This window comes from Cololabis saira, chromosome 3, assembly GCF_033807715.1.
Source record: "Cololabis saira isolate AMF1-May2022 chromosome 3, fColSai1.1, whole genome shotgun sequence".
In the NCBI taxonomy this organism is placed as follows: Eukaryota; Metazoa; Chordata; class Actinopteri; order Beloniformes; family Belonidae; genus Cololabis; species Cololabis saira.
Window position 1 is genome coordinate 36,686,708 of NC_084589.1, and position 27,876 is coordinate 36,714,583.

Consider the following 27,876-nt stretch of genomic DNA (forward strand, 5'->3'; position numbering starts at 1 on the left):
TGATGATACGCAGCTCTATTTGTCTATGAAGCCGGATGAAACAGAACCGTTAGTTAAACTTCAGGCATGTCTGAAGGACATCAAGGACTGGATGTCCAGAAATTTCTTGCTTCTAAATTCAGATAAAACAGAGGTTATCAATCTTGGTCCAGAGCATCTTAGGAAGGGATTAGATGGTGTTGCGATGGCTTCCAGTGCAACTGTGAGAAACCTTGGTGTTGCTTTCGATCAGGATTTGTCGTTTAAACCATATGTCAATCAGGTTTGTAAAATAGCATTTTTCCTCCGTAATATTGCAAAGATTAGGAAAATCCTCTCGCAGAGTGATGCAGAAAAACTAGTTTGTATCTTCTAGACTAGATTACTGTAATGTGTTGCTAGCAGGATGTCCAAGTAATTTGCTGAATAGGCTCCAGCTGATCCAAAATGCAGCAGCACGAGTACTGACAGGAATTAGCAGGAGAGACCACGTCTCTCCAGTGTTAGCGTCGCTCCATTGGTTACCCGTAAAATTCAGAATCCAATTTAAAATTTTATTACTTGCGTATAAAGCCCAAAACGGCTTAGCTCCGCATTATTTGCAAGACCTTATAGTGCCTTATGTTCCTGTCAGAGCTCTCCGTTCTCAGAGTGCAGGTTTACTCGTAGTTCCTAGAGTATCTAAATGTAGATTTGGAGGGCGGGCGTTCTGCTATCAGGCACCACTACTATGGAACCAACTTCCAATCTGGGTTAAGGAGGCTGACACCACCTCCACCTTTAAAACTAAACTTAAAACATTTCTGTTTAGTAAAGCCTATAGTTAGTGTTTAGTAAACCTCTAGCTGGTGTTGGTAAATCTCTAGGTAGTGTAAACTCTAGTGTGCCAGAGTCGCTCCTGTAGTTTCTTGTGCTGGCCCCCCCTTCTCCTCCCTTTTCTCTCTTTTGTCCATGTTGCAGCATCCTTTGCCAGAAACCGGAACCTGCAGCGTGGGAGTGAGAGGAGCAGGGTAACGGCCCGGGCAGGCGGGGGAGAGGTTTGTCCGTCAAGACTCCTCTCCCTGGCCCTGCCCCTTCTCAACCTTTTCCCGACCCTGCACCCCAACCTGGGACTTGATGATTGGGCCGGAGCTTCGGGAGCTGCGTGCTGGCCTGCGGTCCCCATCCCTGGTCATCCTGTTGCTGCTTCCACCTGCCTGCTGTGCTGTTGCCGTCCCTGACCCACCAGTCTGGCCCTCGGCAGGAGGGTCCCCCCTTATGAGCCTGGTCCTGCTCAAGGTTTCTTCCCTCCTAAAGGGGAATTTTTCCTTGCCACTGTTTGGCTTAAGGTTTTTCTCCCACTAGGGGAGTTTTTACCTGCCATTGTTTATGTAATAACTGCTCGGGGGTCATGTTCTGGGTATGGGTCTCTGGAAAGCGTCTGGAAAAACTTTTGTTCTATTAGAGGCTATATAAATAAAATTGAATTGAATTGAATTGAATTGAATTGAAACGGCGCCACAAAAATAAACAAGCAGCGCTGCCGGTAGTTTCCGGCGTTACACAATAATATGCATACAAAGTTACATTAAACACAATTTCTTTAAACCGCTCTAAATTAACTGACTGCCCAAAACCAGAAGCTCACGCCTCCTTGCTCCGGATCTGGAGGGGCTGCTTTTTCAGGTCCTGATCCACGTTTCTGCCGGGTTTTTTCAGTCCGAGCCTCTCGGTCCTCTCTGCTTCCAACTCTGGAATGAAAAGGACAGTTGGTGCCCCGCGCCTTAAGCCGGCTCTTTCTGCCTGGCCACGGCCTCTCACGCTCCCTCGCTGTGCAAGGGGGGCCGGTTCCGTCCGTTGGAACATGTGGCTCGTCCCGTTTGGGTCGCCGGACGCGTGGGCTTCACGGGTCCAGGAGCTGGAGCTTCTGCGGCTGATTCTGGCTCACGCTGGCGGTCGTCCTCAGAACGCCACGGTTCCTGGTGCAAGAGAGGGCTCGGAATGAAACAGGTCGGCCGGTCAATCCTGGTCCCGAAGCAGCTCCCCCCACCCCCCAGATGCTCTGGTCGGCAGGATGGGTGTATCCTGCCCGCTGGGTGAGAGAAAAGAAGGCGAGCTGAGGGGAAGAGCAGAGTTTCGTCCACCGGGATGCGGGGACGTCATCAGCGCCTGCCCAGTGATTGGACGTGTGGCATTCACACCTCCAAAGCCCAGTGGCCATTTTAGGTGACATTCGAAGCTGATTTCAGACTGAGGATTGAACCAGCTTTAAAGTCGAATTTCACATAATCACAAATGTTCAGAAACGTTCATAAGAGTTCAGAGTTCACATGATCACATGACGGTGGCCCAAAAGCAGGTTCATTACAATGATGATGTCATGAACAGAGTTGGAGGAGATGTGCAGGATGTTCCTGGTCCTGATAAATATTACAAAGGTGATAAAAGGCGGTCCTGGAAACCCGTTTAATATGCAGCTCGAAGGACTGATTCAGGACTGAGGGAGGGAAGCAGCGTTCCACCTAAACATAGATCCTCCTCCCAGCATGGAGGCTCCCCATGAGGAAACACGGGAGCTAAAAGCTACAAGAAAGCAGGATAAGATACACTAAAAGAGTTTAAAAAGTATAACATAACATAAAATCCTAAAAGTATGTCTAGAAAGCAAGACATTAAAAACTAAAAGAATAAGACCATAAATAACGACTAAAACATTTAGATATAACATTGAGATAAGACAATGAAAATAAAATATGATAAAACAGGATAAACTAAAGATTAATATAAAACAGAGTAGTAAGATCCAATAAAAATAGGGGTGAGCATAAGAAAATTTCAGAGTTAGATGAGTCAGTTAAAAAGCCTGATTAAAGAGATGGGTCTTGAGCCTCTTTTTAAAAACATCAACAGTCTCTGCGGCCCTGAGGTTCTCCGGGAGGCTGTTCCACAATCGGGGACCATAATTACTGAATGCCGCCTCCCCGTGTGTCCTGGTTCTGACTCTTGGTATCGTTAAAAGGCCAGCACCGGAGGACCTCAGGGTCCGCGAGGGTTGATAGGGTAAAAGTAGTGCAAACAAATAAGAAGGCCCAAGACCATTAAGACACTTAAAAACTAGTAAAGGAACCTTAAAATCTTTACGTAACGACAGGAGCGATGTGTGAAACCACGCCCACAACTAACTCTGGCGGGAACAACAACAACAAATCTGCCGGCCGGAGCTTCCGCCATTTTTTCGAAGCGGTGTATCGCGTCATTCGCATCATTACGTCAGGCAGCCAATCAGCACAGTGCCTCATTATCATAGCCTCCCCGCCCACTCAGAATCCCACATAGAGAAGGAGGTTAGAAACGGTAAAGATAAAGACATGGCTCATAGGCTGAATTTCTAATTTATTTAGCAAAAACAATCAAAAGCTTGTTTTTAAGACATTCAAGGCCTGTTTAAAATAGGTATTAGATGCCATAATAGGTCCCCTTTAAAGGAGCTTGAGGCAGGATTGAGGCAGGATTTATGAAAAAAATTCGTATAGGTTTTAAGTTTTCTAATAATAATGTCAGATGAAGCGTTGCAAACCAAAAAGAATGAACTCTCTAGTGTATCTCTCCGTTGCCTTGAACAGGCTGTGTGCTGCAAAATGTGCTGCAATTCGGGCCCATATTTCCCGCGCTGGGTTGCGGATGTGACGTCACATGACGCTGCATGCGCGTTCTCCACGTTCTCCCGTGCCGGCTTCGCTGTTGGCTGCAGTACCCCCAACGGCCGTCGTGGTGAAGGGTGGCGCTAGAGAGTCTCATTTCTTAAAAGGAGCCTCGTGCTCCTTTAAGTATTTATCTGATTAGTATACAGTACTATTGGATTAATGACATAATCAATAACCCCGACTTTTCTTTGATAAAAGTGTCTGTTTTCCAGGTAGAAACGTTGTCGTCTGACACCGAGCTGCTGCTGGAAACTCTGGCTGATCTGAGCGATGAGGAGCTCAAGGTCTTCAAGGACTTTGTTCAGACTCAATTTAACATCTTGTGGTCGTCGAGCCTGGTAGACCTGCAGGACATAGTGTTTTTAATGGTGCAGGCTCACGGCCAACGGTCCGTGAATAACTTTGTGGAGATTTTGAAGCGGATGAAGAAACATAAGCTGGTCAAGAGGCTCTCAGACAGGAGATCAGCTTCCAAACGTAAGAACGTGATGGAAAAAAAACGACTCTAAATGTGTCTCAAACCCGTTTGAAGCAGTCTTTCATTTATAATGTGGAACATGGGATTTATTTAAGTTTTGATACATAGATTTAAAGATTTATTTTATGTATTTGCTCGGGGGTCATGTTCTGGGTCTCTGGAAAGCGTCTAGAGACAACTTTTGTTGTATTAGACGCTATACAAATAAAATTGAATTGAATTGTATTTTTCCCAGCATCAGTCACTTATCATTCTTTTATCTTTTTATTCCTCAGAGAAACCGTCTGATGGCGTGTGGCACTCTGCTTTTATCCGGAAAGTGAGAAATGTGACACAATGCAGTGAACGAGAGCTTTTACTCTGCAGATCTGAACTTTTTAATGATAAAAAAAGAGCTCCTGTTTGATGTTGTTCACAGTGATGAATATGCGTTCATGTTGAGGCGTTCAGCATCAGTCTCATCTTTTATACTGAAGCGCGGATGAGCAAACATCTGTTTTATACTCTTAGGGCCAAATCCACAAAAGGACTGCGCGGCTTTTGCGGCCGCTAAACCGGTGCAAATGAGATAAAAAGAGAGCGTCTAATTCACAAAGCACCCGCAAAGGGCGAATTGCATCACAAACTGCGCTACCAAGGAAATAGCGTCATGATGCGCCTGTGCCATTTGCATGCATGTAAATTAGGTAATATTCATACATTCGGCGCAAAATTGCCCCCTTTCTATGCAAATAAGCCTCATTGCAAAAACCGCCTAATTCACAAAGGCCAGCGCTATTTGCCACACGCAAAAATAGTGGAGCAAATACCGTCTGTCAGAAGCGTGTATTAACTGCGCGCAAACTCACTCCTCACTCCCCATCTCTCTGTTTCTCTCTCTCTTCAATGTCATTCAAGCCTGTGTGATACTGAATGATATTAAGGGTGAAATCTATAGTCAGACATGACTGTACACAGTCAGATCAAGTGGGGTTTCTCTGGACTAATCTCGGATTTAAAAATAAAAATAACAGGAGCTCAGGATTCATCCATACAGTAAGGGGCTGCTTATAACAATTCCACCATATAAACATATAAATCTAGAATGTGTGTGTTTAACAGCTTAATAATGTCATCACATATCACAACATATATCAGACTTATAATAAAATAGCGCTGATCGTGTCCCTGTGAAGCTCAGCATCAGTCAGGACGCTCAGCTGCTGCTGGAGATGCAGCCGCGGTGAGTGGGCTTGTCACCCGTCCCTTGAAATACGGAATTGTTACGTAATTGGGAATTAGAATTCATATAAAACAGTTTATATTTTATTTCACAATCGTCCCATGCGCGTCTGTCACATACGCACACACTAGTTAAGCCTAATTATGCCTAAATAATGGTCCGCGTTAAATCGCCGCATAGCCTACGCCGTAGGGTTACGCCGTACGGTCTGCGTCGATTTAACGCGGAACCATAAATCATCCTTGAGCAGCACTGAGGGAGGAGGGAGGAGGGGGAGCGGGGCTCTTCGCACAGTGTCCTGATGATTTGTAATACAGGCTGAGCCTACCGTTAGTTCTTAAACTGTAAAAAAGCTGGGGGGGACTAAAGCATGAGTTTGAAAAGTGGGGGGGACATGCCCCCCCTGTTCCCAGTGGAAATTGCGCCCTTGCGCCTCACAGCGTTTTATTTTCACTCGCTTTACTTTTTATTTCTGCAGTTTTCATTAGGGACCAATCTGTGTGCTGAAATATGGAGAACACTGGAAACAGCTCCGCTCACTTACTCAGACAAGTGCAAATTGCACTCAGCCGCAAAACTTTATGGGCGTGTTTGCGCTGGTATATCATTAGAGCAAAATCTTTTGTGAATAGGACCTTAAAGCGGGGCAAATTGCGGGGGCAAATGCAGCGCAATTCACAGCGCTATTTGCGGGCGCAAACTATTCTTTGTGGATTTGGCCCTTACTGTCAAAGACTTGGTTCTTATTTAAAACATTCTGCTCTGTGTTTGACAGAATATAATCAGTTTTTACAGTTTTTAAGAATAAAATGAAGAAAGTTTAACACAATATGTTTATTGGTTGTTCCAGGTGTCGACTGTGGCAGCTGTTAAACATCTGCTTCTGGAAATTGTGTCTGATTTGAGAAAACAGGAAATCCAACAGTTCAAGAACATCCTGGAGATGGTTATCTCTCGGAAGGGTTTCTCACACTTCTCCTGGGGTTTGGATAAGTGGTCAACCGTGGTAGAAGTTGTGGGCATGACGGTGCAAATACTTGGCCGGCAGTCGGTGGAGGTGACCCGGCAGGCTCTGCTGTACATGAACAGGACTGATCTGGTGCAGAGGTTTCCAGAGATCAGCTCAGGACTCGAAGGTAACATCGGGAAAATCATCCGGAGTCTGTCCTCTGAGTTCTCAGGAGGACAAATCAAGGACCAGGGTCCAGGACCAAAAATCAGATTTGATGGACCGGCACTGTTGGTGGAAGTGAGTGTGATTTTACACAACACAGATTTGATTCATGGAGACAGAAAAAACTCACGTTTAAGATCAGACAATATTGATCAACTTCCGAGCAGATAGTGGTTTTAAAGTCTGGTTCTGTCGTTTCATCAGATTTGATTTCACCAAACGGTGAAATGGTTCCTGACAATCATTCAGGATTTCCTCCTGGAAGATAATGGTTCCCCCAAAATCCTTCCAGTTTTAATGATGCGTTGGACGGTTCTTGACCCAGATTTAGTAGTTTCTGCATCTCTTTGGATGGGTTTTCTTCACTTTATACCAATAATTTGACCCTTCTGAGACAAATGAACGACTTTTCCACGTCTACATAGTTGTTTAAGAAACGAGAAGCCCCTCTCTCATCAGTAAGACATAAATATCTTGTTACTGAAAAATCATCATCCATGCGGAAATTATCCGAATGAAGATGATAAAAACAGTTAGTGACACAGTTTGATAACTGGAGACATCCAGCTGAGTGTGAAGCAGCGAGGACGAGAATCATCACCTCAAACTCTGAGGGCCTGGGGCCGTATTCTCAAAACATTCTTAAGAAAAAAAATCTTCTTAAGTGCCATTTTTTTCTTAAGTTCTGTCTTAAGAAGAAAAAAGTCTTAAGTCGTTTTCTCCAAAAAAGTTCTTAAGTATTTTCTTAACTTTCTTCTTAAGTTTCTTCTTAAGAAAAAACTTAAGAAGAAATGGTATTCTTGAAATAAAAGTTCTCAAATTTGTTCTTAACTTTTTTCTTAACTTAAGACAACCTTGACCTGTCTTAAGATTTCGTCTGTGAAAAGGTGAGACTCTAATATCACCTTTTTCAACACATTTGCACATGCACAAACAAAGATCTGCAATATTGTGGAGCGATGCATTGGTGTAGTGAAGTCTCGCTTCAGGTGAATCGACTAAATATAATGAAATTAATAAAAATAATAATAATAATAATATAATGAAATGAATAATACATATAATTTTGTATACCAAGTAGGTAGAGGTGCACTAAATAAAAACCCAAACATATGTAGCTTAATAAAACAAAATAAAATTCAATAGACTGATATGTTCATTTTAATACCTTTTTATTAAAATTGTGACGACTCTGATGTACAGACAGAGCAGCAGCTGCTTCTGGGGCTCCATTAAAAACATGAAGCTCCACTTTATATTCAGACAAACTAATATGGAAGCTACAACTGTTAGATTTCATCTATTAAACCAACATTTATCTTCCTAAATGATTTATTTCAGCCAGCGACAATTCTCCACATAGCTGCAGGTCAGTTCATTGGTTCAGTTTCTCCCCGGGACGACAGCGCGGTTTTACCCGGCGATCACGTCTCTCCCCCCGGCCGTGAGCTAATGCTGCTCCCCGCAGCCGCCGGCTCTTCTCATCCCCGAAAACGTCGGAGCAAATTTCTCAACAGGCGTTATTTGGATAAACTGAGGCCAGGTTGGGGAGAAGCAGAAATAATCATCTGAATCAGGAGCAGGAGTTCAGGGGTGTTGTACTGACACCAGGACTGAGTGATTTCCACTTGAGAATAATCTTTCTGAAGCAATTCCACTTTTAAGAAATAAAAAAGCTTCCCAACAATTGCTTCTCTAAAGCCCCTTTTACACCGGTGGACATCTTGTGTTTAAAACCTGAATATAACACGTCGTTGGTCGTTTTTACATTCACTGCCGCGGGTTAGGGGTCGAGCTCCACCGGGAATCATTCGCCTCTGAGGGTACACTTCATGTAAACCAGCACCTGGCTGCTACCAACCTCCCAAACCCTGCAGAGGCATTAAGGCTGCTCTCTGTTTTTCACATAATCATTTTATATTAGGTTTATTTTTTGTCAATAAATAAACAGTAAAACACTTTTCTTCTTATTGATTGTGTCTTGGAATATTTCAGGAAGCAGAAACTAAATGGATCTTTTCAATGAATTTGGCTGATTTCACAAGAAACGAGCTGTTGAAGTTCAAGTGGTTTCTGCAGTTCACCTGCTTCCAGAAAAGTCTCCCACAAATCCCAAAAGACCAACTGGCAAAAGCATTCACAATACCTAAACTGGTGGATCTGATGCTGGAGAGACTGGGAGAGCGCTCTGTGGAAGTGATTCGAGAGGTTTCCCAGGATATGAAGAAGATTCTGGTGACAGAACCCAGCGCATCAGCCGGAGGTAAGAACAAAAAGCTCTCACTTTTCAAAGAAGTTGTGCATCAAACTTGGTGGTGATGACATGACTATTAAAGTGGACGTGGAATGTCCTTCCCTCTCCCTTGGACTTGTCAAAACGGTTGCAAGGATGAATATTTACCTAGATGTCGTCAGGAGGTCAATGAAAACAGAAGTTGTGTGTGGCGGCTGGAACCTGCCCAGGCGTGCCCTTGGGTTTCACCCTAAGCACACTGAGATACGTTCCAGCAGAGCCCTGAGATGGATAGATTGAAAACATAAATAATCTCTCAACGTTTTGTTTATCCTGTAGAGGTTGCCAGTAAGTTTTTACAGAAGATTGGCAGGAATGATTTGGTGCAGATGTTTTCAGACAAGAGCTTAGCATTCAAAGGTAAGTCATGTGATAAAAATTTGGTTTGTAGAGACATATGGAGATGTGGTTTTATATTGCAATGTGACATTGTTGTAACTCACGTCTCTGTATATTAACTAGGACCTTCAAGAAGTTTGCAGCCTAAAAGTGTTAAGGTAATTAAAAACATTTATTTGATTAGACGGTGGGAAAAGAAGGTGGAAAATTGTCTCTCCTGAAATGGCTCATATGCCCCTCCCACTGTCAGTTTCCACTGGTACACATTGTACCAAATCAACTGCAATGAGGCGGGGGTGGACTTAGTGCAATGACACGTATAGGAATGTCCAAAAGAGAATGTGTCCAAAATCACCCCTAATCCACTGGGCCGCTCTGATTTAGACAACCATACATTGTTCATCAATTGAATGAATTGCTGTACACGACTGCTGTACTTTTGTTGTTTGCCTAACCGATTTTAAACCAGTGAGAAAAATATTTTTATTTACATTTTTTCATTCACATAACAGTGAAAATGAATACACAATTGTTTTTACTGATTCACAACTTGTGTTAAAAACAAAACAACATATCTACACTTGTTTATCTGATTGTCTTGTGCAGCAGGAGTCCATTCGGTGGACTGATTGTGAACCAGAAGTGAGCAGCACGGACGGAGGCCAGGCTACAACCTACAGGTAAAAAATAACACAGGGACCATCTGTACCAGGAATATTCTCGTGAGCCAGACGACCCTGGTCAGTCACATTGACAAAGCTTGCATCTCTGCTACCTTGAGTTCCTGGCCAATGACATAGAACTCTTTGACCCGGATGATCCAGGGTCAGATATTGAGAATTATCTGTGAGGTTCAGCATTGCCTCCAGGATTTGCCTCATGCATCACCACAAGAAAAAGTAAAGCTTCTCTGGAAAACCACAGCCATTAAGCACTCTGTCACACTCTGCAAGAAGAGTATTCTTCATATACAGACTGGGCCTCAGCTACTCTTGCTGATTTTTCAATCAAACACCAGAAGTTAGAACCACCAAAAATATTGCTGGCATCTAAGAGCAGCATTCTTCCAGGGACGCAGCACAACAGGTTTGGAGAAAGACCATACTTTTAAGTCTCTCTTCCTCCATAACCTCCATGAAAGCCTGTGGTTCAATGTAACCCTTTATTGCAGCATGAGGAACCTCAACGTGCAGGGAATACGTGAGTATGCAAAGCTTGCATGGAAAACACAGAAACATCCCACTGTAGGTATAGTCATTAAGACCTGGTTAATGATGGTGAACTTGTCCTTAATGTCAGATGTGTTTCCAGAGCCACTAAAAACATCCATCCATCCATCCATTTTCCAACGCTTATCCGGAACGGGGTCGCGGAGACAGCAGCCTTAACAGAGATGCCCAGATTTCCCTCACCCCAGACACTTCCTCCAGCTCTTCCGAGGGGAGTCCGAGTTCCCAGGCCAGCCGAGAGACTAAGGGCCAGTCCCAATACACCCCCTAGCCCTACTTTTCAGCCCTACTCCTAAATTTTGCGCGTTCCCGTGAGGGTAGTGGTGTCCCAATTCCTCTTTGCATGTAGGGGTAGTGTGCAAGGGCTAGGGGGTATGAATCTAGCCCTTAAAAGCTAGGGATTTCAGTTGCTGACTCGCTGACCAAGGGCCAGAAAAAATTCCCAGAATGCTTTACGTCATCATTTGCAGACTGAATCAAACAAAAAAACATGGTGGACATTTGTCATTTTTAGTGAATAAAATCAATATTTTGAGTTAGTTTCTGCATAAAAATGCGTTTTGGTTACATTTCTAGCGAGAAATATATATTTTACTTTCATAATATTAACTCAGTGGATGTACATAATCACTCGCTTGCTCGTTGTTGCGTTGTATCTTCAGATCTCGCCAGAATAAAGGCTGATTTATGGTTCTGCGTTACACCAACAGCCTACGGTGTAGGGTACGCGGCAACGCACACCGTACAGCGCACGTCACCGCGTAACCTACGCCGTAGGCTCTGCATCGAATTAACGCGGAACCATAAATCGCCGGCGGCTCTTCTCATCCCCGAAAACATCGGAGCAAATTTCTTAACAGGCGTTATTTGGATAAACTGAGCCCAGGTTGGGGATCTTAACGGTTACTTTTACACCTGAAAAAATATTAAAACTTAACAAAAAGTGGCATATTAACATCGCTACAGCTGAAATTAAAACAGCTCCTAGCTTGCTTTTAGCTCTCTTCCTGATATGGTGTGACGTATGTGCAAACGTAACTACGCAGTCACTTACGTACCCGAACGTAAACCACACAGTGACGTAGCAAGTGGTGTCCCAATCCCTAGGGAAGATTACAAGGGCCCTACCCAAGTGGCTTCATTTTTAGGGTGAAGTGGTAGTGAGTGAGGGCTAGTGGTAGAAAGTAGGGTGAACATTGGTATTGTCTCTCCAGTGTGTCCTGGGTCGCGCTGCCGTGCCGTGCACCGGCGCTCTCCGCTCTCGCCGTGAGACGCCTACATCCCCACGGACCCCATACAGCTACCGAGCCGGAGCTGCTGCAGCTTTTCACGGCTGCGGCTGTTCACGTGTCCCCGCGGGCTGCTGCTGCAGAGGCTGCTGCTGGGCAGAGAGCAGCAGCAGCAGCAGCAGCAGCAGCAGCAGCAGCAGCAGCAGCAGCAGCAGCAGCAGCGGACTAACGGCTCCCGCTCCCCGGTCACACACAGCGGGGACCGAGCTGCTCTGGAAATAACTACATAATATCTATATACTGGGGTCCGTGGCAGAAGGGAGGGAGGGGGTTACACTGGGACACTGTGAGCCCAGGAGGACCCGTGGGAAGTGGACACGGGGGGGGGAGGTCGGGGCTGGAAGCGAGTGCACGCATGGGACAGGGCGGGGGGGCGTGGTTTAAAATGAAGACATCTGATTGGTTCTTTCCCTTCCTGGACCTGGACCAGTCCGTATCATTCGGACCGAATGGGGGGGGCTTAGAGGTGCCTCTTTCAAAATGATTGCTAGCTCAGGGAGAATCAGGGAGAATGCCTTTAAGTCCAGGTTGAATACTTGCCTGTTCTGAACTGCATCTGAAAAAGGCTCCAAATCTGCACTGGTTTAGAAACTTGATCATATTTTAACTACTGATTTTTATCAGAATTTTATCTAACCTTTTTTTTGTTTAAATTTTGAAAATCATGCTTATTTATTTTTGAATGTCTTTGTAAAAATCTATTGTTCTCATTTCTTCCTTTTTTGTTGAAATTTTAAATCATGCCTTTTATTTATGTTTTAATGTCTGTAAAGTCTGTCAACTTGTTCAATTGTGATATACAGATAAACTAGCCTTGCCTTCATATTCATGTAAATCAAACTTTTTTTCTCTCTAACTCGAATCTCAGGCTGCAGTCTGGACCGGGACACTTTGAATGCAGTGTTTCAGGTTTAAGATGGGTCTGTCAGCAGAAGTCCATCTTGAAGTACCAGTTTGGCTCCTGGCAGGGACACGTGGACAGGATGGAGAGCAGACAGTTCCTGCCTGCAGGTCCGCTGATGGACGTCACCGTCATTGAAGGGAAGCTGAAAGAAGTCTACCTGCCACACTGGATCTGCATAGGTGAGGGGAGCTGAAGAAAACTTTTTACTGAATATTTATTGATGTGTTTTTCTGACTTTCTTTTTTCTGTTCACGCAGAAGACAACCCTGAAATCTTGGACAAGTTTGCGGTCCTGCACATAGACGACTGTGGAGATGTTGTGGAGAACGTGTCAGAAGTCACAGCGACGCACGTCAAGTTGACCGAACCCACTTTCTCTCTGTTAGCTGCCTTGATGAAAGTTGGCCTTCGTCTGAAATACAGATGTAACGTATTGCTCTACAAGACCAACACAGCTTTCCTCACGCTGCATGTTTACCTGATCCCAGATGATCCTGGTTTACAGAAGGTCATCACACATTTTACTGTTACTAGAACCTAGTACTGGTGTGATAAATACATCAATAATGTTGAATTCTGTTGATTACTGTAACATTGTGATAATCATTTTATGAATATCTGTTTTTTCTTTTAAAGGCAATTGACCAGAAACAAGAATCCTATGGGTACGAAGTGATCCGAAAGCCAGACCCGGAGTCCTTGAAAATATGTGACCGCTTCATCCTCACCACAGATTTGAAAGATGCAGAAATCACTCCTAAAGTATGGTTCAAATGTTCTTCATATCTTTGATGCTTCGTAACAGACCATGAAAAATTGTTTTCTTAACGAACCGCACCAGTTGACCTGTTAGGAAGCAGCCCGACATCACACGTCTTATTACTCATCCATATTTACACCATTAACATCCTCAAATCCCCACTGAAGTTGCATCTTTTTGTTTGTAGTTCATTGTCCTCATTTTATTGTTTTTATGTTTCATTATGCTACATTTGAACTATTTTATAGTAGTATCTTACTTGTACGGGGGCCTTTGGTACCTTCTTCTTATCATTATCCATTCATTGATCCATTTTCCAACTCTGATTCTGGACTGGAAATCCTCCACCTGTTCTGTGCAAATAAATTCTGTCCATAAAGCTCATTAACAGAATATGTGAGAAAAATGAGCTTGTCTTATTAAAACTGGCCCACCAGTGAGTCCTGGGTCTGCTGTCAGGCTTCGATCTGGAAGTCCAGGTCCAATACACGTCCTACTTGACTAGTTACTAGTTGATTAGTTACTAGCTACATCATCTCAGCTGGATCATGGAGCAATGAGTCTTCTCTGAGCTTCTTTGGAATGATTGAAATCGTCATCTTACCTCTAAGAGTTTGTCCATCCACCTTAATTTTCTTGGTCACTGGTCACAGCTCAAGACCACAGTGGAGGAAGTGGACTGGTAAATCCATTTTGCCTTTGGGCTCAGTTCTCTCTTAGTTCCAGTCAGTGTCCTGCTTTGTTCTACAGACATTTGTATCCAAGACCCTGATATGTTTGAACAACTACTTCTACTAGTACTACCACTACTACTACTACTACTACTACCACCACTACTAGTGCTACCACTCAGAGCCGGCTCTAGGCATAGGCGATATAGGCGGTCGCCTAGGGCGCCATCTGCTGCAGGGGGCGCCGCGAGGCGCCCCCTCCAGCAGATGGCGCCTCGAGGGAAAAAAAAAAAAAAATTAAAAAAATTAAAAATAAAAATAATATACTATGACCAGTCGCCCTCCTTTGTGTGTTCTCTTTTGAAAATAATAAATATTAACAAATGAATAAACAATGACGTTCCTAAAATGTGGCGCTGCAGCTGCTGAATCACATGACGGGTGCGCGCATTGCGCGCGGCGCACCTCAGAGTCAGAGCTGGGCTCAGAGTCAGGTCACAGACAGGTGATTTTTTTGTTATTTAAGAGATGAAAAGGCCGTCTAAGCCCTCGGGTGCGCAGAACCGAAAGAGAAGAAAAGAAGAGGAGAAGAGGAAGTCGCAATATAAAGGTAACATTAGCCTGTAGGCCTACCATTTTTTTTTAATTATGCCGTTTTGTGTGGAGAGACGTTTTATTTGTGGTAGCTCGCTAGCACATAGCAGCTTGCTACGTTGTTTAATGTGAAATGCGCACTACACCGGCGCTGTTTATGTTTGTGATGAGTTTTAATTAGTTTTCTACACAGTTATCATCTCTGCCTGCCTGGATGTCCAGTCTGATTTGGTATTTTATTTCAGTTTCATCTAGTCATTATGTTTGGTCGAGTTGAAAATTTACTTTACCATAGTCATCACTAGTATAATAACTCCTGTGTGCCCACTGACACAGCTGCTGCTGGTGCATAGTTCTACTGTCTTATCACGTTTGATATTGTGCTGAAAATCAGTAGCCAAGTGATGAAAATGCAAACCGCAGCAGTTTTTTATTATTATAATTATAATTATTATTATTACTTGTTTTTGCTTGTAATTTAATACATTTACTCTGTCTGTCTAGATGCACTCAAAAAATATTTGACACCTCAAACAGCTTCTGGAGAGGGGCCTTCTGATCACACATCCACAGGAACACCACTCTCATGTAAGTGTAAGTTTATCCAATTGTTTGTGGTCTCTGACACACTACTATGCTTTTGTTGTTGTTACTGAATGGTACAACCTTGTTAGTAATGCCAATAAATATAATTTTTAGTCATTAAAATCAATTGAGATTGACACAACAAACTTAATGCAGTGTTGTGACAGTATGGATGTGCTCTGTTTGAATACAGCTACAAGTCAGGCATCATGCAGCAGCAGCAGCAGCACTACTACGTCAACCATACCACCCACCTCTGCAAGTCAGCATGAAGCAGGTGAGTTCTGTAATTAAATGTTGTAGTCACATCACTGAACAATACAATTGTTATTCCTAATTCATGCTTAAGATGCATTTTTTGCCTGATGTCTTGTAATTTGTAAATCATTGTGACTTTACTAATACTGAAGGATTAATATTTATATTTGCATGTGTGTTTGATTTTCTTGCAGGTGAAGGGACAAGCGCAGCGTGCAATGTTCCACAGCCTGAGGACACCCCAGGCCCATCAACACATCCTCAAGTCCATGAAAAATCTCTCAAGACAGCACCATTGGACCCTGCTGACTGGCCTTCCCTGTCTGATAAGGTGAGGGTGGAATTAGTCCAAAGAGGGCCATATCAGCTGAAATCTGACTTTGAATTCCCAAAAAGAGGAGATGGGAGAAGTTGCCATCACCACTACTTCCATAGACAGTTAATCAATGGAGAGAAGTGTCTAGGCAGGTGTCATTTGATGATACCATAGATGCTTTTGCTGCAAGGAAGTCCAGACGTGTACAGTTTTAGTTTAAGTGAAAGACACTGTGGAAAGAGTTACCTGAAAGTTTGCTGCTGTCAAATTAAACTGTTGTGATTGTTCTTTTGGCTGCTGTCATTCAATACTTGAAAGTTTGCTGTTGTTTTTCAAATTAAACTGTTGTGATTGTTCATTTGGCTGGTGTAATTTAATTGTGTGTGTGTGTGGAGGCGGGGGGGTGGGCGGTGGGCGGGGGCGCCGGAGAGCAATCTCGCCTAGGGCACTAAATTAGGTAGAGCCGGCCCGTACCACTACTACTACTAATACAACTACTACCACTACTTTTCTACTCCGGCTCCCTCCCTATCTGCCCTGTGACTGGTCTCTGTCTTGTTCTGTCTTGTCACTCTATTGGAGCCTCTCTTTTCACATCCTCCGGAACTTTCTACAGTCATGGAATTGGTTGGCTGGTCTCTCAGTGCAATTGACCAAATTGTTTCGACGAGAAGAGAGGGCAAAGGGGAGCCCTCTTGCCCCAACGGGACGTTTGTTGCTGGATACGTGATGGACTCCTGGAAGACGTGGAGGATCGTGTGTCTGTCCAAACTGTCGGTCAAGGTTGTTGAAGATGCCTTCATAATTGGATTTCTGATAACAGGATTTCTGCTTTTTGGAGCTAGCGGTTACCTGGCATATCGACAAATTCGGAATTCGTTGACAGCTATTCTGGCCCTCTCAGAGCTGCCTGACGCGCCTGAAGGGATAAGCTGTGCGACCAACACTCAGACTCAAACATCGGGGGAGCAAAATCGCAAGCTGGATGCGATTCTTGAACAGAATCAGAGGCTAGCTGCGCGTTTTGGAACTCATTACCAGGATGGAAAAGACCTTAGAGAAGTTGGAAGCTTGGCGTGGCGGGAATTGACCACAATTTCGTCTGTTTGGAGTCGCCATTGATGAACCAGAGACTTAAGGCAGACAGAAAATTACTGGAACCTGCCTGACCCAAATGCAATTGTTGATTCTACAATCGCACTACCACTACCACCTCTACTATTACTACCACTACTAAGACTACTACTACTAATACCCCTAATATCACTACCACCACTATCACTACTACTACTACTGCTAGGACTACTACTACTTCCACCAACATTACCACTATTACTACCATAACCACTACTACTACTACTACTACTACTACTACTACTCCTACTACTACTACTACTACTGCTGCTGCTACTACTAATACTGCTACTACTATCACTATTCCCCCCACTACCATCACTATCACTACTACTACCATTGCCAATGCTACTATTTCTACTACCATTACCACTACTGCTACTGCTACCACAACTACTACTAATATTACTGCTACCACTAGTGTTATATCCATGACATATCCTGGCGGGGTAGTAATGTCACATACGCAGAGCTCTGAGGACCCTGGGGTGAATACCCCAGGGTCCTCAGAAAAAATCAGTGATAGTTGGGTTTCCACACATTTCCGTTTCCTGCACTCGTGTAACTATCAGCGACAACAAAAGACGGATATACAAGTGAAAATGACTCCACGCTGGCTGTGTGGTAGTTTCTGCAACTTTGGTTTACCAAATTTTGATAGTATGCAGCTGAAGTTTCTCTTTCCCTGACCTGTTTATTTTTCAGTCGGGACTAAAGTTTGAATATCCACGAGGGAGGCCGAATTTCTTTGAAGTGTACATTGAAAAGCCAGACGGGGGCTTCACGCTCAAACTCTCACCTAGAAAGGAGCACCAGCCAGTGTGGGACTGTGTTGTTCGAAAAGGTCAGTCAACAAGAAGTTATTTGAGTTCTCACAACAAACATAATTTAAGGCTACTAACAACAATTATTGAAAAGCTCTCAGAGAACTATAATTTTAACGGATAAGAACCCTCGTCTGTGGGGTCTGACACTGCGTATTTCTTATCAAACTGCTTTCCAACCTATAATTTACAATTATAATTACAATTGTGAAACTGCCATTGATTTTGCGGTATATGTTTAGGTTAGTGTTGTGGAAAAACCTGCTAAACCTCTTTAACATGCTCTTTCAAACCAGGTGAATAACTGGACTGAAATCTGAGTGTCTAAGTTACCAAGAATTAGACTTGAGAGATAATTCTGATTTTGGTAGATTTAATTAAAAAATTGCATGAAAAAAGGGTCAGAACATACATCAGGCGCCTCGATCCAGAATGACGATGTAACAAAGGAAGCGTACTGATTTTGAAGCGTAGAGGATGATACATTCAAGTAGAAAAGACATTGGTGTGCCCACCGCTAATCTTTGTTTGGGCAGAGTACTAGTCTGCACCTGATGTCGGCCAATGCTACATCCGGCTGCTCTCAGCGGTTTTGTTTTCATCAAGTATGGGAAACACTTTTTTAATATCACACTCCACACTTTTTTTTCTTAAAGAATCACTTACTACACCACAGAGTTCAAGGGTGTTTCATAGTTAATAGAATCCCTATAAAGATGCAGCACCACTCACCTATTGGCAACTAGAAAAGCCAAACATCAGACCCCAGAAATGACAGAGGTCTGTAAAAGACTTACTAGAGACTAACTACTCTTTCTATGGGTAAAACCCTTTATTAAGGGAAAAAACCCAGAACCCACTAAACTACAAATATAACAAAAAAACTTGGAAAAACACATCACAGTTCATCTTCTGAGCTGTGCTCAGAACAGACTGGATTTGCCCGTCAGTTTATACCCAGAAGGGAGGTTGCTGGGGCAGTAAAAAGATATGAAGCCGTTGTGAAAGGAGCATTAATCTCATCTCATAATCATGGAGCGTACACAGGGAATTAAACAGCAGAACCGAATGCAAATCACACAGATTATTGTAAAAATGGCAAGCACAGTTTCAGCATCACAGAATACCAGGAGCCCGATGTTAACCACTGCCACGCATCGAATCCCCAGGTTCCTGACGAGTCGCGGCTTTTTGGGCCTGTAGGAGATTATTAACCTGCGATACTACATGGGTCATGTTATCAGTAACTTCTGGGACGTATGTGCAACACGTTTCCCCAACAATGTGACAAACACCCCCCTGGGGCGCCAAGACTCGATCCAAGGCTATTCTATTCTGTATGTAATTAATAATTACACAGGGCCTTTTGTTCAACTGAGAAAGCTTGGAAACTCTCAGAGGTCAATGCTGTGACATTTTGAAGATCCAGAGCTACATCATCCAGACAATAAGCCAAGTTAACCGTACTCAGAGGTGTCAAGTAACAAAGTACAAATACTTCATCACCTTACTTAAGTAGAAATTTTGGTTATCTATACTTCACTGGAGTAATTATTTTTCAGACGACTTTTTACTTTTACTCCTTACATTTTCACGCAATTATCTGTAGTTTTTACTCCTTACATTTTAAAAACACCCTCGTTACTCTATTTCATTTTGGCCTTTAAAAAAAAACTATCCAGTTAAATTGCGCCATCCGGATAGAGTGAATTTGGTTGTGGTTGTGGCACAGATGTTCTTGTCCAGTTTTGTTCTTACATCCGTTGCCCTCAGATTCCTGCAACTAAAATTGGATGTACATTCCAATAAAGGTTAGGATAAATGATAACATGCCTCTGAAGTTTGACTTTTTGCACCATTACAATACCTATAGGCAACTAGTCATCATATCTTCTGCTCTCTGAAACACGTGAATGCTCAATAGTACACATATATGGTTCTTTAAAATATTTGCATTATACTAAGATGCATTCATTTTCAATGGCTTTTGTCTTTAATGGCTTTTTCCCCCTTACATTACTTTTACTTTTATACTTTAAGTAGTTTTGAAACCAGTACTTTTATACTTGAGTTGATACTTCAACTTCGACAGGAGTATTTTTAAACTCTAGTATCTATACTTCTACCTGAGTAATGAATGTGAATACCTTTGACACCTTTGACCGTACCCCACCAAGGAATGAGACCCCCAAAATAATTTCTCCCCCGCAGAGGTACGAGGAGTGTCACTGGACAGATCACGCTTAGAAACTTGAGTGCTGGAATAAAAATGTGCATAGTTAGTGTGATGGTATGACAACTTATAAATGCCCACGTGCGGAAGAAGTTTTGCTAGATAACACGTACCACACTATTTCAGAGGCAAACCCTGGTAAGCATGGTTGCCATAAACCCAAATATGGCAGAAAAGTATGACACAGTGGTCCAGGACATGTGTGAGGGCAGCGTGAGAGGCAGTGAGGTGCGGAGTAGGCGTAACAGAAGTGTGTCAGGTGGAGGTGGGGCTGCATCAAGAATCAGCCCTGAGCTGCTTCTTGTTATCATGGTGATGGATAGGTTTATACTTGAGGTCAGACAAGAGACTCATGGACTATGATGTCTTGTGGATTATATTGTGATCTGTGGTCAGGGTTCACCAGCTTTACCTGCCAATTAATAAGGTATTATTTAATTAGATCGTGTGGGAATTGCAGAAAAACGCGGAGACAATTTCCCATTTGAAAACGTGTGTTTATTGAACAACACCAGAACACTGAAACTACAAAATGGAGCTGTCCAGCAGCTAAAACTGCATGCAGCTCAACGTCATGACCCCAGTTAAAGGGGCCACGATCTCTGAACCGCCATAGTTGCATGAAGGACATCATGCTGCATTTAATAATGAACGGTGTGTAGAACCACACTTAATAAACAAGGTGAATTATGTCCGTAACATTCACTACAATCGATTAATTAATTAAGGATCAAGATGACATAATATGGGGGCTTTATGTAAAAGGTGATGTTTTTCTATTAAAGGTATTGTGACATGAAAAACACATTTTTCTTGATTTTTTGTGTTTTGTTGGGTGTCTTGACATCAATTACACCCAAAAAACAACGAACTTTTAACATTCAGTGTATTGTGTGCTTTCTGGGATTTTCCGCATAACTGTGCAAAAACGGCGCACCTGGTTTGGTGGCGGGCCGTGACGTCAGGGCCCGCTAAATCACCGCCCCCTCCACCCAGCTCCCTGCCTCCTCTCATCTCCAGCGCACCATAAAGGCTGATTTATGGTTCCGCGTTACACCGACGCAAAGCCTACGGCGTAGGGTTACGCGGCGACGCGCAAGGTACGCTGAACCCTACGGCGTAAGCCCTGCGTCGATTTAACGCGGAACCATAAATCAGGCTTAACACGGAGCGGTTTAGAGCCTCTTCTGTTCTAATCACCGGAGGAGAACTGCTAAGAAGACCCGCGGCCACTGACTGGACTTAAGATAAGGAGACACTGCTGCTTGCATGCCTTTATTTTTATGATTGTTTGCTGTGGACTGTCTGCTTCGCCGTGCTGCTTTTCCGTGCATGCTTCGCATCGCCTGTCGCTCCCCCGACGCCGCTGTGAGCGTATTGCTGGCGGGGAGCTGCGGTCCCGGTCCTCTGGTCCCGGTTGGACTTCATCACCGGGCTGTAGTCGCCCTGTCTGGGCTGTGTGTCGGTGTTTGTGATTCGGTGTGCGCGCGTGTGTGCGGAGACGCCGGCAGAAGTGTGTAGCGGTTGGTTGGAGGAGGTTTGGAGGAGGAGCGGGGCAATGATTGACAGGAAAGGGGAAAAAGGAAGCGTTTTTCACGGGGCAAAAAAACACTGTAATAAAAAGCCAGGAAAAGAGTACTAGAGTGAAGTTTTTCTTGTTACACTCTTTTAGACACATTTGAGGGATGTTGGCCAAGACTTTTAATAGTGTTAAAAGCATGTTAAAAATGATGTCACAATACCTTTAAACACAAGAGAATAATTTTGTCCTCTGTTTCTTCACAGATGAATACCAAAGCTGTACACAAGGTGAGACATGTTCAGTTGTTTGTGTGAAGGAGTTTCACCAAAAGAAATGTAAGTTTCCTTGTTTAAATTTTTTACCAAAAAGTAAACGAAGCTGTTTCACGGCTGAATTTAAACCCAAAGGGAAGTTTGTCCACTGCTGTATAACCGTCTGTTTGCATCTAACGTCTTTACTTTGGAGCATCCTCCCTGTTTATCTGTTTTTACTATGACTTATATTTATTATTGCAACTAAGGCGTATTTACAGTACAATTCATCCCCAACAGTGATATAAGGATTGTACTTTATTGAAGCATAGTTTTATTTGTCCATTATGCAAGAACATCGTCGTCTATCTTACGCGTTCAGAGCTTAGTACAAAGTTCTGCTCCTGAAGGGGTTTTAAAACATGCTTTGAGTGTCATTCTGACATTGGCTCAACCTGTCTGGATAAAATTCAAATAAAATAGTGGTAAATTAAATAATTACATACTAGAGGGAGAGGTAAATGTGCGAAGCAGAACTCTTTGTAAAACTAGTGGTTGGTTTCAAACTTAGACCAAGTTTATTAAAATACACAAAACACTGATGATCACTGATATAAATGATGTGCTACAGAAGCCAAACTGCCCAAGCACAAGTGTGATCATGAAGTAAAAGAAGACCTGTAGACATCACGATCCACTGACTTCTGTTCAGTCACACGCGATGAGTGGATGTGGTTTTTAGAGATTACATTTATTATCTTTTAACCTGAACTCATTTCACTAATAGTTTGTTTTTGGTTTAAGGAGAATTTCTGATGGTGTACCAAAAATGATGCTTTAGAAAAAGCTCTCCTACCCAACCTTTAACACAATGCCAAACACATACCAAGATCAGCAGTGAATTTTTGCAGCCCATCAATAAGAGAATGGTTTTCACACGTGCCGAGTCTGTCATCGTAGAGGTGAAAACATACCTGATGCTTTCCAGTCTTCCCAGTAGTGGATGGCTGTCCTATCATTGTAAGTTCACTGCACTGCTCTATCTATTTATTTTATTCACGTTTATTTTTGTTCCAGCTGCAGCATCCTCAAGTGGAGCAACAGGCTTAACTTGTATGGCTGATGGTGAGTTGAGAAGTTTTAAGAGTGCTGTCTCCTCTCGTCCTCATCAAAGTCCTTTTATATCGTGACCCGTTTCCATCAGTGGGGGTCCAGGCTGGTTTCAAGCTGCTAAACACTGATGTTCAGATATTTAAATGTCAATTTTGAGTATCAGTCGTCTCTTTTTAATCTCGTCTTTCATTTTTTTCATCTTCCTTTTTTCTTTTATTGGCAAAAAGCAACAGTGGTTCCCATGTTGAACATGTCTATATATTTAAAAAGAACAGATGCACAGTCAACTTTTTTTATCTCCATCTTTGTTCCAGTTGCTGGTGCTTTAGATGAAGCAGCTGGTGCAGCTGGTGGATTTTCACCGATGGATTACAGTTGCTATGAAGGTAGGCCCTCTCCTGACCACCTGGCCACTGATCCAAGACCTAATCATGCCAGTAAAATGTGGGCCGAAAATCCTTCCATCAATAAATCTGTTCAGTTGTTTGAGGGATTTGTTTTATTTTTTCCTCAGAGGAGCACTTTGTGGACAAACACAGCGACAAGTTGATCCAGAGGGTGAGCAACATTGGACCTATTTTGGACCAGTTAAGAAAGAAGAAAGTTATCCAGCAAGAAACATATAATATCCTACAAACTTTGCCAACCATCCAGGACAGCATGAGGGCGCTTTTCTCCGGTCCCCTTAAGGCTGGAAAAACCAGCAAAGACATCTTCTACTCCATCCTCCAGCAAGAAGAACCACATCTAATCACCAGCCTCAAGAGTGAACAATGACAGGAAATCCCCTTTCAAAATAAAATCAAGCACAACGAACAGACTCAGGTTTCACACCGGTGCTGGAAATGTTGGATTATTACATATTTTTTTCTTTTAAGTTGGAAAAGTGTCTGATTTGAAATTAATTGTTTTAATACAACAATGCAGAGAGCCTGAAATGGAAATGTGTTCCATGTGCATCAAAGACCCGCTAACACGAGACAAATATATGACAAGGTTGTCATTTCAAATCTCATTTGGCTAGAAAACTAAATAAAATATCTTAAAAGTAGTGTTGTAAAAAAAAAATCTACTTTCTAAACAGGTGAGCCTGTGGAATAAATGATACGTGAAACATTTTAGTTTATTGATCTTCTTCCATGTTCACGTAAGGAAAGACGCGTCTAATTTACAACCAAGTGGGCTTGATTTGAACTCTTTCAGTGCAGAGTAAAAAACAAGATAAAACAGGGCATATAGGTAGGTAAGAGGCTGTTAGAGTTCTCTTTTGACAGAGCAGCCACCGCTCACATCCCCCAGGTGTTTTTTTTTAATAAAGAAAAAATCTTCTCTAAAAGTTCTTAATAAGTTTGTAACACAGTAAAAAAAGATTTATTTTGTTTAACTGGTCTTAAGTGTTCCACAGATTAATTCTTACCTTGGACATTATTGTGAGCTTAAAACACAACATTTACATTTAAAATAAATGTGATTTTTAAGTCTTAGGACTTCAGTTGAGTCCTGTAACTAAGTTTCCGAGGCATCAGCACAGGAAGTAAATTAAGTACAATTTTATTTATACTTAAATTTTATTAATACTTAAATCTCTTCACTGCCTCCCAGTTTGATTTAGAATACAGTTTAAAATCCTGACCCTCACCCACAGAGCACTGCATAGTCAGGCTCCCCCTGATATAACTGACCTACTGGAACTGTATTCACCAGCTCGACGCTCAGATCCAATATGCAGAACGTACTGGCTATCCCTCACACCTGCCTCAAAGGGGACCTATTATGGCATCTAATACCTATTTTAAACGGGCGTTGAATGTCTCAAAAACAAGCTTTTGATTGTTTTTGCTAAATAAATGAGAAATTCAGCCTCTGAGCCATGTCTTTATCATCCCAGTCTCTAACGTCATTATCTATGAGGGATTCTGAGTGGGCGGGGAGAATATGATAATGAGGCTCTGTGTTGATTGGCTGCCTGAATGACGCGATACACCGCTACGAAAAAATGGCGGAACCTCCGGCCGGCGGAGTTAGTTGTGGCCGTGGTTTCACACATCGCTCCTGTCGTGACGTCACAACAGGAGCAAAATCTGAATGGCTTTTAGAAGTCACATGACACTGGATGGATCATCCGGGCGGCTGTACAGACACTGCAGAATGTGGTTGCTTTCCTCCTTCTCTGAGTTGGCAGGCTGAGGGGAGACCACTTTAATAATGTTAAAGCAAGAAAAAGTTTCTTTTTCATAATAGGTCCCCTTTAAGACTCGTGGTGACCGAGCTTTCAAGGTTATGGCCGCTAAATTTTGGTATGCTCTGCCTGCAACTTTTAGATCTATTGAGTCTGCGAGCTCTTTTAAAAGCCAACTAAAAACCTACCTTTTCAAACAGGCTTTTATGTAAACTGCATTGTTTTAAGTTATTTTATGTTTTTTCTTTTCTATCATGTATTCTATGTATTTTATTGCTCTAAACTGTTTTTATTCTTTAAAGCACTTTGTGACAAATAGTAACTGACGTTTGCAGCGACGTAACTGACGTTGCTCCCCTTAACACCTGAGCTGTGGAAAAACAAACCGGTTCTCAGCTTGTTGAACGAGGTGTTAACCAGAACTGGTCCAGAACCAGCCCTGGAACCGGTTTGGTGGAAAAGGGTTATGGGACTCGCTCTCTGTGGAACTCCCTCCCTCTACAAGTCCCTCCCTCCCTTTTTCTTGAACTCTCTCCCTCTCGAGCCTCTGAGGTCTTGTCTGACATAGTAGACCCCGACTTCTATCACGCTTGTGCCCAAGCAATGGCATGGGCCCTGCATGAGCTTCTCTTCCATTATATTATATCATCCGTCCATCCATCCATTACATACAACCACTTATTTTCCTTAATAATAAAGTGCTGATAATTCAATTCCCTTTTTTTTCAATTTTTTTTTCATTGACATTCAGCATTAGACATTCAAATCCGATACATCATGAATGCATACATCTTACATCTGTTGTCTATCCTAAATGTCGGAATAATATTTATGTTTTTTGTCCAAACAATGAAAAGAAAGACAAACCACCAAAAACAACTACTGTATGTACAAGTAGGGAGCCATCTTTTCAACATAACACAATCATTGACTTGAGAAAATAAAATCAGGCCTATGGAGCGTGACATAGTTGAACCAGTTTTCCCAATATAAGGTGAATTTCTCCTATTTATAACTAATAAATGCCGTTATCTTCTCCATGTTATAAATGTCCATTGTAATTTCCATCCATACCTTTAAAGTTGGGCTCTCCTGTGATAACCATTTCCTTGTAATAGTCTTTTTACAGGCCACTAGCAGGATATTCATTAAATGTTTATCTCTTTTTGGCCAGTCCTGATGTATGTGTCCAAAAAACATGGTCTTACTCCCGAGGGATATTTCACATTTGAAGATATTCTGTAGGGCTTTGTGTATCTCTTTCCAGTAATTCTTTATGACAGGGCATTCCCAGAAAACATGGTAATGATTTGCATTTTTATTCCCACAGTTTCTCCAGCAGACATAGGAGTTATTATCATAGTGAGACTTCTAGGAGGGTGTAATAAAATACCTCATCAGACTTTTCCATCCAAACTCCCTCCACTTCTGTGAGCTGATACCTCCATATCATTGTCCATTCTTCCTCCGATATAGTTATCCCTCCTTCCTTCTCCCATTTTATGATAATTCAATTCCATTCTTCTTATATACTTCATGGTCATATTGTGCTCTCCTTTTAAAGCCACAATTTTAATCTGTGGTTCCTCTAGTCTAGACCATATTTGCACCCAACATAACTCATAATATTTTATTTTTATATATATAAAAAAGTGCAGACAAATTCAATACGCAAATGTACGAATATGAGTTTAAATAAATAATATAACCTTTCATTATTCACTTAAATATGATCACAAATCATGTGGTTTCCCCTGACTTCACTGTGTAAAGTGAAGAGCCTTCGTCAATGCTTAGTTATCCAATCCGTTCCACCTATATAGATAGATATAGAGAAACGCCCACTTAGAGAGCAGCATCAGAAATGGACTTACGTAGAGTTAATGAAAAGCTAAAAAAGACAGAATGTGCAACATACAGCTGTTGACACCCTTTATATAAATGGTATTGACATCTTGAGTAAAAAATGTACTAATAAACATGTTATAGAATATTTTTATAATTCAGGAAAAGTAAAACCACAAAGGAAGTTTTTTCTGGAATGCTCATTTTGTAAATATTAATTGGCATAAGGTGTGTCTTGTTCCTTTTAGATTTTGTGTCACAAATAAAATCAGAGAACCTCATTTAAAAATACTACATAACATATATCCATCTAACATATATTTCAAGATTTTGTGTTATTGTGTGTACCATAGTGTTTCATAAAGCTGAACCTGAAAGTGTAACTCACATATGGTTGCTCATATACTAGTACATTTTGGAAAGAACTTGAGAACTACATACTGTGCAAAACAACATAAAATCAACATAGAAGGGAAAAATGTTATTACTTATTTTGAATTCAAAGAGTAAAAAAAAATGCTTTCTTGTCAACCTCTGTATTTTATTAGGTAAATTCCATATTCATGAAAGTAAATTTCGAAATTAAACCCCATTATTTAAGCTGTTTTTGATTGAAATTGATTATTTTTTTAAGTCTCTTAAATTAATCACAAAGAAGAAATGTATATCAATAATTGATATTCATTGAGAAGTTTGTCTTTCACACCATGTTTATTTTTCTATTCTTTATTTCTTATTTCTCTCTCTTTCTTTCCTTTGCAATACGTATGTGTTTGTGAGATGTTGTGCTGGCTCACTACGCCCCTGTAGCGAGTGCGGTGGTTTTTTCTCTAGATGGGGCTGCTGAGGGAAACACGCAGATCCGACATGAGCCTTTATTTTCAAGCCAAGAGAGCGGAACTGATATCCGACCTCTCTTAAGGATTTAAGAGAGGTACAAAGAAGGTTTCACTTAAGAGAGAACCCTAAGATACGGGTGTTTCCCAGATGACTTCTTAACA

General features: G+C 42.2%; 1 protein-coding gene across 1 annotated transcript in view; it reads left to right on the plus strand.

Moving 5' to 3' along the window:
* The window catches only part of LOC133440652 (uncharacterized), a 47,962-nt gene extending 20,557 nt beyond the window's left edge, over nucleotides 1-27,405 (plus strand). The window contains exons 8-23 of the mRNA XM_061717975.1: nucleotides 3,875-4,139; nucleotides 4,416-4,459; nucleotides 6,213-6,611; nucleotides 8,532-8,799; nucleotides 9,109-9,189; nucleotides 9,292-9,326; nucleotides 9,775-9,848; nucleotides 12,555-12,769; nucleotides 12,848-13,098; nucleotides 13,227-13,352; nucleotides 17,614-17,752; nucleotides 21,751-21,774; nucleotides 22,816-22,863; nucleotides 23,166-23,237; nucleotides 23,366-23,409; nucleotides 23,506-27,405. Of these exons, the coding sequence (XP_061573959.1) occupies nucleotides 3,875-4,139; nucleotides 4,416-4,459; nucleotides 6,213-6,611; nucleotides 8,532-8,799; nucleotides 9,109-9,189; nucleotides 9,292-9,326; nucleotides 9,775-9,848; nucleotides 12,555-12,769; nucleotides 12,848-13,098; nucleotides 13,227-13,352; nucleotides 17,614-17,752; nucleotides 21,751-21,774; nucleotides 22,816-22,863; nucleotides 23,166-23,237; nucleotides 23,366-23,409; nucleotides 23,506-23,628 (2,208 nt within the window). The 3' untranslated portion in view covers nucleotides 23,629-27,405. The remainder of the gene's footprint in view (nucleotides 1-3,874; nucleotides 4,140-4,415; nucleotides 4,460-6,212; nucleotides 6,612-8,531; nucleotides 8,800-9,108; nucleotides 9,190-9,291; nucleotides 9,327-9,774; nucleotides 9,849-12,554; nucleotides 12,770-12,847; nucleotides 13,099-13,226; nucleotides 13,353-17,613; nucleotides 17,753-21,750; nucleotides 21,775-22,815; nucleotides 22,864-23,165; nucleotides 23,238-23,365; nucleotides 23,410-23,505) is intronic.
* The last annotated feature ends 471 nt before the right edge of the window (nucleotides 27,406-27,876 follow it).